Source organism: Ipomoea triloba, chromosome 6, assembly GCF_003576645.1.
Source record: "Ipomoea triloba cultivar NCNSP0323 chromosome 6, ASM357664v1".
NCBI lineage: Eukaryota > Viridiplantae > Streptophyta > Magnoliopsida > Solanales > Convolvulaceae > Ipomoea > Ipomoea triloba.
The window spans coordinates 12,384,679-12,395,858 of NC_044921.1; the positions used below are offsets into that span (position 1 = coordinate 12,384,679).

Consider the following 11,180-nt stretch of genomic DNA (forward strand, 5'->3'; position numbering starts at 1 on the left):
TGGGTTCAATTCTTGCCCCCGACATAATTTGTCACTGTTTGGGTCTCAACCTTGGATCCTCTCCTGTTGGGCTTAGCCCCCGTTTTGTATCTCTGTACCTTTATTTGAAAAAATTATTCATTATCAAAAAATTAAATTAAATAAGATAAATAATTTCATTAGTTATATTGTCTTTATTTTCTCTCATGCAAAGATTCTTTACATTCAAATTTATCAATTGATATTCATTACATTGTCCATTATCTTATTTTTACAATATCTTGTAATTAAATATCAAAGTTATAGTACAAAATAATGTTATATATTTATTTACCAAGTATTTTAATAATACTATGAAAAAAATTTTAAAATAATTTGAAGCTAATTATATTAATTACTTGGGGATTGGTTGACAAAGAGAGTATTCAAATAATAACCCAACAGATTGAAGCGGAATTACTCTATTTTACTCTTATTGAATTAAATAAATTAGTAGTTACACTAAAAAAATGATACATGTGTATTTCTTTAATACCATGAAAAAAAAATTAAAAAAGAATAGTTTGAAACCAATCATATTAACTACTTGGGGGATTTGTTGACAATGAAAGTACTCAAATAACCTATTACCCAGCAAATTGAAGCGAGAAACTACGTTTTAATATCTTTGGAATACATAATATTTTAAAATTTCAAATTTTTATTAATTTATTTAATCTTTTTTCTTAAACTAGGGATTTCTTTATCCACAATAACTCATTCAACAATAATGGTTAAACCAAATGAATCCCAAGCAGAACACCTAAAGGAAAGTCCATATCTCCTATATCATAATCTCATTGCATGACGTTGTCATCTATGTTACCAACAATATCCGAATTGCAAATAACACACTAACAACAAAAAGGAAGAGACAAATACGGAGTAGTAAAGATGAAGACAATGACAATATTACTCAAAAGAGAATTAAGAACACTTAGAAAAATTCAAATTAAAAGTAGTATTTATTTAGATTATCATTTTTAGACCAAATATTTAGACTATTGATTTTACAAGGTTGCAAATATTTATTTTAGTAATAATTATAATGAATTTTCTATATATTATACTGGATTCATATACTTTGAGTTAGATATTTAAATAAAAAAATTGACATTCAATTACCCATGTATAAACTTCTCCTATATAATCTTGCATTGATATACTTTCAAATATTTATTTAAATATAAACATTGGGCATTAACCCATTCGCGCAAAGCGCGTATAAAACTAGTAATTTAATAAGAGTAATAGAGTGTGGTATTTACTTTTGAATAATATATTCTAACATATTCGTAAATATAATACATATATTAGCAAATGAATACTAAATCATGAATAAAATGCCTCAAAAGTATTACATTTTCTCATATAAGTAATAAACATTTTATTTCTGATTTAGTATTACGTTTGTTAGTATAAGTAGTATTGCATTTCATTTTGACTCAACCTGTCTCACGGACAAGGATCCGTGAGACGGTCTTACACAAGTTTTTGCTCATTTTAAAAAGAGTAAATTCCATTTTTGTCATAGATTTATATACGACATTTCACTTTTAGTCTTTTTTTCCTAAACATCCCATACTGATCTTAGACTCAGTTTGGCACACCAAGATAAAAGCTAGCTGAAAGTTGAAACTACTAGCTAATAAACTACCTAATTAAAATTAAAATTAAAAGATTTGTTAAACTTAATTGTTGAATTAGATGATAAGTGTAAAAGACATTTTTTTAGTACTACTGACTCGGTTACAATGTAGTATTGAGGTTCAAACCCACTCTCATCATCCATGTGGGAATGTAAACCAGGACACCCAATGCCACTAGACCACAAGGTATTATGATTTTGATTAATGAATAGTAGATGGTGTCTCTTTTGCAAATTAATAAAGATTAAAAAAAAAAGTTAAAAAGCCTAGAGCTTATTTTGAACGCTACTTGGGGTAGTGTTTCAAAATAAGCTATTATTTTAACCTCTCAATGTTTTACAAAATAGAGCTTATAGCTTAGTGCACTAAGTTGGACTCTTATATGAGAGATTGTGGGTTCAAGCCTTAGTGAAGTATTGACTTTTTGTGCTTCAGTGGGAGTGGTATTGACTTCTTGTGTTTCAGTGGTGGAGAACGTAGTTATGAATAGATACTACATTGCAACAGAGTCTAAAAAAAAATACGAGGGGCATTTTAGTTTTTTTTTGATGGGGTATTTTAGTTCTAAGTGCTAATTTTTTTGTTGGGTCTTAAATTTATATGTGTTATTCCATTGCTGTAGAGGCTCAGATTGTGGAGGTTATTCTTTGGAGGCACGAACTGCAATTGAAGAAGACAAAGGACTCTAGCTGTGAATTAAGAATTTTATTCAAAATAAAAATAAAGATAAAAATATAACAGGTTAACCTACTATATAAAATGACTGAAATGTCATTTTATTTAAGGTCATTTAAATGTAGTCTAGTGGCATCAAACCCTTCCCTTTATACGGGAGGTGGCGAGCCTATTGAGTGGTGGGTTCGAGCCTCATTCAATAGGCTAAGAAAGTAGTTATGAACAGATACTGCATTGTAATCTTGTGCTTCAATAGAGTTAGTAGTAATAAAAAATGATCATGCCACAATAATACTAGGATCAACATGAAATATTTTGAAAAAAAAAAAACACCTATAAATTTAAGACAACAAATAGAATTAAGTCTTTTAAAAAATTTAGATAAAAATGTTCCATAAGGTCAAATTTATATTTATTATCTAAAAACATAATAAATGTGAATGAAGGTTATAACCCTCATTTATGTCCGTTTTTTCCGTTAAGTTTTTTTTTTTTTGTATATTATGCTATAAAAGTTGTACTACATAATATTTTGGACAAATATACCCCTACCGTTATAACTTCCGTTATCTTTTCCACTATTGTTACTATGTACATGCATCCACCATATATTTTCTTATCTTCTTCAATAATAATAATAATAATATACACATGAAATATTAGAGTTATATGTTAGTTATTTTTTAAAATATAAATATTCAAGTTATAAAAATATTGGAGTGGAACCCGTGTTATTATTATTATTATTTACTATATTAACATTTAAATAAATATAAAATTTTAATATAAAATACTAATATTGGGCACCTATTTTTTGGGTAGCGCCGCCATGGCGCATAAGAAAAACTAATTATATATATAAAAGACAAAAAAAAATGTTGATGAAAAAAATAATAATGGAAGGTTTTTCAGAGGAAAAGAGGAGACTTGTACGATTGCACGAAACCGGAAACCCACATTCCCACTGTCCCGCGATTCTCTCCCTCACGTCCCTATATTTCAGTTGCTTTCCGGATTCTCTCTCGACATTTTCGACGAGAAAACACCGCCAAATCCCTTCTCGTAGCCGCAAACAATGGTTAATACCGCTAATAATCCCACAAACACTATCCCAAAAGCTAGCACTCCCCCATCCCCTCCCCCTCCCTATTCTCTCTCTTTCAAACACACCGCCGAAACACACACCGCCTCCTCCGCCGCCACCGCCGCCGGCGGAGGCGGAGCTTGCGCGGTTTGCAAGCACCAGAGGCGGAAATGTCCGCCGGACTGTCCGCTGGCCCCACATTTCCCAGCTTACAAGCAGCGGGACTTCTTGAACGTACACAAGCTCTTCGGCGTGAGAAACCTCACTCGAGCTCTCGCCGCCATCGATCAACGGAAAACGCACGACTTCATGGTGTCCGTGATCTACGAAGCCAACGCCCGCGCCGCGGATCCCGTCGGCGGCTGCCTCGGCTTGATCCAGAATCTCAACCACCAGTTGAAGTATAGCACCATAGAGTTGGATATGGTAAACCAACAACTCGCGTTTTATCGTCGGTCCAGACAAATGGATCCACCGATTCAACTCGGATCCAGTAGCAACACTCCAGATTTCATCAGAAATGATCATCGATTTCCTTATTCTTCATCGGAGAAACAGCCATTATATGATGGAGAAGTTGTTTCATTTGCAGGATCAGTAAAATTGAGGTTTGTTATTATAAATAAACTTTTTGCCTGATTGATTACATCTTGAAATGTTGAAATATCTGTATTATATTGTATTAGATTTAATGTTAAATTGTGCCTTGGATGACAATTTATAGGTAAAGATCAGATATTATATTGTTTAAATGAGAGTGTCAACAATGCATGAAAGGAGGAATTTTGTTAGGCATGTTAGAATTAGGCTATGACCAGAGTGAAAGGTATGGTTCTATGTGGATATGACCATATTTGAATGCTGTAATAAATTAGCTTTGATTAGGCATAAATGCCATCAATTGGTTAGCAATAGTTTTTGGGAACAATGTTTTCAAAATTCCTTGAAGCTGACTCATTTAATGCATTGATCAGTTATGGCAAAATTCCATGTTTAATTTCATTTAATCCAGCAACATTTCACCCTAATGTAAACTTACTGTTCTGTATCTTGAATAGAGAATATATTATTTCGGACACAGGGATTCTATGTTTTCTTGTCCATTTTCATTGGATGGCATCACTCTTACCCTTTCAAACGAAGTTCAAACGAAGGTCACAGGTTTAAATTTCATCCTAATAAATCTCATCCTAATTAAAGATGTTGGCATAATTATGTTATATTATAGAAAGTTAGATTGTAGTCACAGAAAGAAGTTATGGTATCCATTTTGTTTTTTCCACTATTGCACTAGGAGGGTTCACAATATGTTATTAAGGAAGGCTTAAGTATTTTTTTGAAATAAAGGCATATAAGTATTATATCATTGAAAATTTAACAATTAGACGGCCATTATTATTTTGCTTCTAATGACGAAAGACTTTTAGGGTGTGTTTAGAAAGCATGAAAATGAATGTTTTCTGGAAAATGAGTTCATTTTCGGTGTTTGGGTGTACTCTAAAACTGTCTGTGTGTTTGGTTCATTTTTCGAAAAATGAGTGAAAATGAGTAGAAATGTGTAATTATATATTTTTATTATTTTATTTAAAGTATAAAAATATATAAACTAATAATATTTATTAGAAATTAGAAATAATTTTTTTTTTACAAAATAAACATCGCACGAAGCCATTTTCCGTTTCCGGAATCCGGAAGTCATTTTCCGAAAAAATGAACTCATTTTCTGTGGTCAACCGAAAATGTTTTCCGTTGACCACATTTTCCAGATGGTGCCAAACACCAAAAGCTCGAAAAATGATTTCCGAAAATCATTTTTTGGGTTACCAAACACACTCTTAGGGTAAATTATAACATGCACGAGGGTCTAGCTAGTTTGCATTGTAGACCCTAGTCCAAAAATAACCTTTAGATTCTATATCTGTAGTTGACACATTTTGTATCAGCAGTGGACGGTTTCTATCATATTATGCGTCAGTAATTATTAAGTTATTTGTTACATGTACAAAAACTGTTAATTGTATGTAAAACCCTTCTAGTGTAGTTGAGAAAATTCTTAGTATATGGGATTAATGACTTCTAGCCAAAGAGGCAACTGAGTTAAGAGTTCAACCCTTTCCGAATGTTTTTTTTAATTGGGAGTATTTACTATTTAGAATTCTTTTATATTTAAAAGTTATATTGTAGTATGTTGAAACATTATTTATGGATTTATGAGGGTTGGATATCATTTGTTATGTATGCAGTGATGAGATTGGGTTGATAGACAACTCAATCAAGGCAAAGGAAGAGGGGGAGGAGGATTTGAAGAATGCAGCATCCAAGTTTTCACTTAGAAAGTGAGATATATAATCGTATAAGACTGTATTTTTTATGTTAATACACCTCACACTACATTTCACTCAAAGGTATAGAGATTCTATGTGTGTCAAGTTTTTAGAGTATGTACTAATTACTAATTTTATATATTAAATTAAACTAGACTAGCTAGTAGACTTAGACTTGCAACATAATATAATTACGTAAATGACATGTTTTAATTTTAGTTTTTTTTTTTTAATTTTTTTTATATTCATTGTGTGTGTTTGTATGGAAAACAAGTCATGTATAAAAATAAAAATGAATCCCAATCATCAATCCCAAAAAAAAAAAAAGCAAATGGATGATAAACTTAGTAAGCGGTGGCATTTATCATGGAACATATATAAAGTGTAATTGAAATGTGTGTATGAGAATGTGATCAAAGGGAAAATGATATGTATTTAAATTAGATAATGAGTTTTTAAATTATAGGAGTAATCAAATTATATATCGCTGTTTTAAAAAATTGTCAATCAAATAATATGTATGACTTTTATTCTCACCCCTTATGTCTAACCCATATATATTAATCAAACACACCCAAAATATAACACCAATTCTTGTTATCGAGCAGTTCAAAGTTGCTAAATTGAAAGTACCAGCGTCACATTAATTTATTGATGAGTATTCCAAATATTCTTATATTCTAAGGATGAAATCAATGAGTTATTTGATCAAAAGGTAATTTTTTTGGATATGTTGTTATTGTTCAATACTTCAATTACATTAGAAAAATAAGATTCACCAATTTAGATGGATTTTTTATTTCTAGAAAATTGTTAAGACAAGGAATTTTGATCAAATTTTGCGCTCCAAGTCTACACGTTTTCTAATAGTTACTTTTTAGAAGACGTTTTTAAATAGGAGAACTTATAATAGCTCTTGTTTTAGAATAGTAATTTTAGCAAGAAAAGTTATTATTTACCTAAAAGAGATATGTAAATAGAAGAGTCATTAATAGAGACTTTTAATGGACGGTATATAGAACCTTTAGAAAAGAAGAAACAAAAGATTAATTACATAAATCTTGGAAAAATTTATCAATGTAAAATAAAGAATAATGAACTATAATGAAAAAGAGAATGTCTCCTAAAAAGCAAATAAAAATACCAAAAAAGAATGAGCAAATACCAATTTTGGTCCCATGAGTATTAGCAAAATGACAGTTTTAGTTCACATGTTTAATTCATATCAATTTTCATCCACGGCTATTGTATTAGAACCAAAGCTCATCATGTCGGTCACTCATTCATTTAAGACATGCCAAAATCTAAAAATTTTAAGCGTCATTTTCAACTTAAGATCCCAATTTGAGCATGAATAATGAGATTTAAGCCCTAAGATCGAGCTCAATTCACAGTTCTCCTCCTCATCCTACCTTAATTTAAAGAGGAGAACTCTGAATTGAGACCGATCTTAGGGCTTAAATCCCATTATTCATGCTCGAATTAGAATCTTAATTTGAAAGGAATGAAAATATCTTGATGGGGAATATACCCCGGATATAAGACTCTGAGTATTTGATATGTAGACCGTATACGAGTATGGGTGCTACCCCTATAAAAGGGACCTTAAACCTACATGCAAGGTGCTTTGAGATATATTGTTATACACTTGAATGTATGGATGAATTTAGTTATATAAAATGGCGCAATGAAAAAACTGTCCCGTAAATTTTCATTGCCTCATTCTTTTCAGTTTGGTGCTGCATATTTGGGATCTATTGCATGCATGAGAAGTGGGGTAAAGCTTTTGCTCATCATCCATCTCCTGGGTAGCATCTATCCCATATTCTTCACTATTATGAGCTCCATTCTGAGTACGTGGAATTTCTTCGGCCCTGTTGAGTGTTGAGAGATTTCATCTTCACCATCAGAAACTCTGTTATCATCATTAGCAAAAATGGAAAGAGAGGGAGAGTTTAAATCTCCATTCTTATTACTGATCCCAGGTGGATTTGCAGTGAAACCAGCTGGGTTAGATTTCATCCATCTAATCAGCCACGCTACTACGGTGAAACCAGGAGCCCGAACACCAAAATCTTGATGGCGGCGATCACTGGAACCAGATCACTGCTTTATGTTGGCATAGCCGACACCGTGCCAAGAAAAATACTTGATTTCTTACGATGGTGGAGAGCCACGATTAGGTAATCTCAACTCTTGAGGCGTAACCGTTTACAACTTAATATTTAATATAGGTGGTCAACTACTAATATAATGAGACCGAGAGGTAGGCATACCTTTTCAAGGTCAAAAAAATACACTAGTGAGCCGTAAGGCCAGTGGCATTTGACGGATGCAGTTTTGCGTAGGGTGAAATGTCAAAAGATATGTGTGTGTTAAAACGGAAAGTCAATGACTCCCCGAGTGTCGGTCTCGAAGGAAGGACGTGGAGGTGTGTCAATTGTTCGGACGTTTACGTGATTGAGTCATGCAATAGATTCGAGTGTGGTGAATGGTGATTTGTGAGTGAAAGGAGTTCATCTATGTTGCATCTTGGTGTGTCTAAGGTAATGGATAAACAAGACAAAGATGTTGGCTATTCAAGAGTGTGTGTTCTTAGTCCTTTTCCACCTTTGTGTACTAAGGCTTCTTGGACTTAGGAATGCCTTCAAGCATCCAAAGTTCTGAGAGAAATTTTATCAAACACTTAAGCTACACACTATCCTACTATTTTTAAGAAGTCCATAGGATCTATGATTGTTACAAAGCTTCAATCCTAACTCTAATCAAAGACATGAAAGAGTCAAGAGCTCAATCTCTCATCTAGATTGGCGAAATCCAAATAAGATATCATCAAAACAACAATCAATAGACAAGAATAGATAACCCAACAATCTAAGCATTTAGATCCAAAAATAGATATAAGATCATCACACTAGCAACATATCTTCACACAATCCAAATCCCTAGATTAAACTAGCCACTCATGATATGAAATTCAAGACAAAAGCTAATTCAATCCAAGAACAAAATAGTAAAATATAATAGAAATGTAATAGAAATCACCTAGAGTTGAAGTGATCCTTCAATCCAAGCTTGTTGTCTTCTACAATGGCAATTATCTAAACTACTCCTAAAATTATCTAAAGGAAATCCCAAAATTAGGAAAGGAAAATGGAAAAGGAAGTTCTAAAAAATGGAAAAAGCTCCCCTGAAAATCTATCAAGGGGGTTTAAATAGTCTCCGAAAAGCAACCCTAGGGAAATTCGCGCATTGTAGTCTCCACGTCGCTCCACACGCGTGTGGAGGTCTTCTTGGGTCTTTCGGGGCTCCGATCTTGCCTGGTTCGTTCCTTAAGCTCGGTTTTCGTTCCTATTGGCTCCCAGGACTCCTGTATCACCTCATTTAGGCTAAAAGTAGCTTTGCGTGTTGGTTAGTAAATTTAAAGCATATTTGATCACAATTTATCATGTAAGGATGCTAAAAGCGTGACAAAACACCCTAATATGTACTCAATTTATGGGTATCTTGGAGGCTTATCAGCATGCGTGATCTGTAGGTGGTGAATAAGTCGATATACTATATATATGTCCTACGTAAAAAGTGCACACTTATTTGGCTCTAAATTAAATAGTGCACACTCCCACTTCGAGAGATCCTTGACTAAGGTCCTACATAAATAAGAGGCGAACATCATGCAAGCAGGCAAGAATATAAACTTATTGGCTCTAAACACTCTCATGGGTGCGAAAAGTAACTCCCTCAAAGATATTTCAAGAGTAAAAATTTTTGGGCATCTAGTCAAAATTCTCTCTAGATAACACATATAACAACTCTCTTTTCACATTGCAAATACACCCGTTTATCATTCCCAAGAGCTCCAACTTTCCTAGTCTAAGCAGATAAGCATATAAAGCACAAAGTGCGTCCTTTCCACACTTTAAAATAAACATCGTCCTCGATGTTTCCATACGGTATAGGGTAAATGAACAAAATAGGGATTCTAAGGATTAGACAAATAAAAGATCCCTTTCCACACTTCGGAAATTTTCTCTGGGATATAGGGTATACACTAACGATCTTATATAACATGGTAAGCTTAAACACAACGTATACACAAAGCTATATAAACAAATTTTCCACACTTTAAAAATAAAAAACGGGGCTTAAAAATAGAAAAGGGATAAGAGGATAAACCAAGTATGCATCCCTCTTTCCACACTTTAGCTTCCGTCATAGGTCTGCCACCGTTATCGATGCTCTATAAGAAATGGAGACACAATATACAAAAAGGTTTTCGGGAGGACTATTCAATTATTATAAACTTGATAGAATATAAAAGCAGTATAATAATAAGACATAAACATAGATATTTAAGCATGTAAATATAAATAAAGCAAAAATTATTCAAGTAGGCTAGCAATTATTTAAGTGCGGGAAAAGTAAAGCAGTTTAATGTAAAAAGCATAAAACATAAAGCGAAAATAAAAATAAGAGTTAATTCCCAAAATGGTCCTCCGACTATAGCCTTTTCACAATTTAGTAACTCGACTTTCAATTGCACCCAATGTGGTCCTCCAACTATTGAAAATTAAGCCAATATGGTCTTCTGTTAGTTTTTCCGTGAAATTAACGGAAAAAACGAGGGTAAAAATGGAATTTCAGTTCCAACACCCATTTGCCCAGTAGATTTCCGGCTGCTGCAATCACAACCCATACTTCTCGGCCGCGACCCTAACCAACATGCCGGTTAGGCAACTCCCACTCGGTTGCCGGCGACGGACTCTTCATCGCCTTCTCCAAGAGCGATGTTGCGAGTCCAAAAATCCAACCAGCGAAGGTGCATCACCATCTTCGGGCGCCTCTTGCTGGAACAGCCAGCTGTTCTTTACTGGTTCCTGTTGATCGCCTCAACGCACAGACGGAGAAGATGACTCCTCACTGGAAATCGCAAATGAGAAGAAAATCGATCAGAGTGAAGCTTGAAGCTCCCTAGCAGAGTTTGGCGAAGGAGAAGGATGTCGCACAGGAAGTTTGAGCACCCAAGGCATGGCTCACTCGGCTTTCTTCCCAGAAAGCGTGCTTCTCTGCAAAGGGGAAAGGTGAAGGCATTTCTCAAGGATGATGCCTCCGAACCATGCAGGGTGACTGCATTCTTGGGATACAAAGCTGGAATGACTCATATTGTCAAAGAAGTAGAGAAACCTGGGTCCAAACTTCACAAAGGAAGGAGACCTGTGAGGCTGTGACAATCATTGAGACACCTACAATTGTAGTTGTTGGAGTTGAAGCACATGGGACGAAGGACATTGAAGCACAGCTTGAGAACATGAAGAAATATGCATGTGTCATTCGTGTGTTGGTTCACACCCAGGTACTCATCCTCAATATTGTCAAACAACTCCATTCGACTTTTTTTTTTTTTTTTTTTTTTTTTTTTTTTTTTTTTTT

General features: G+C 33.8%; 1 protein-coding gene and 1 pseudogene across 1 annotated transcript; both read left to right on the forward strand.

The window, feature by feature from the left end:
* The first annotated feature begins 3,417 nt into the window (after positions 1–3,417).
* LOC116023486 (LOB domain-containing protein 22-like) lies at positions 3,418–5,766 on the forward strand. Its single transcript, XM_031264490.1, has 2 exons — positions 3,418–4,034; positions 5,670–5,766. The coding sequence occupies exons 1-2, from the start codon at positions 3,418–3,420 to the stop codon at positions 5,764–5,766; spliced, it is 714 nt and encodes a 237-aa protein (XP_031120350.1).
* Positions 5,767–10,725: 4,959 nt separating this feature from the next.
* The window catches only part of LOC116023487, a 1,790-nt pseudogene continuing 1,335 nt past the window's right edge, over positions 10,726–11,180 (forward strand).

What these genes read in the sequence shown, in the direction of transcription:
- LOC116023486 (XM_031264490.1), top strand. Translation starts at nt 3,418, where the DNA reads ATGGTTAATACCGCTAATAATCCCACAAACACTATCCCAAAAGCTAGC. An exon ending in GCAGGATCAGTAAAATTGAG is followed by an intron (nt 4,035 to 5,669) that starts GTTTGTTATTAT and finishes TTATGTATGCAG; the next exon opens with TGATGAGATTGGGTTGATAG.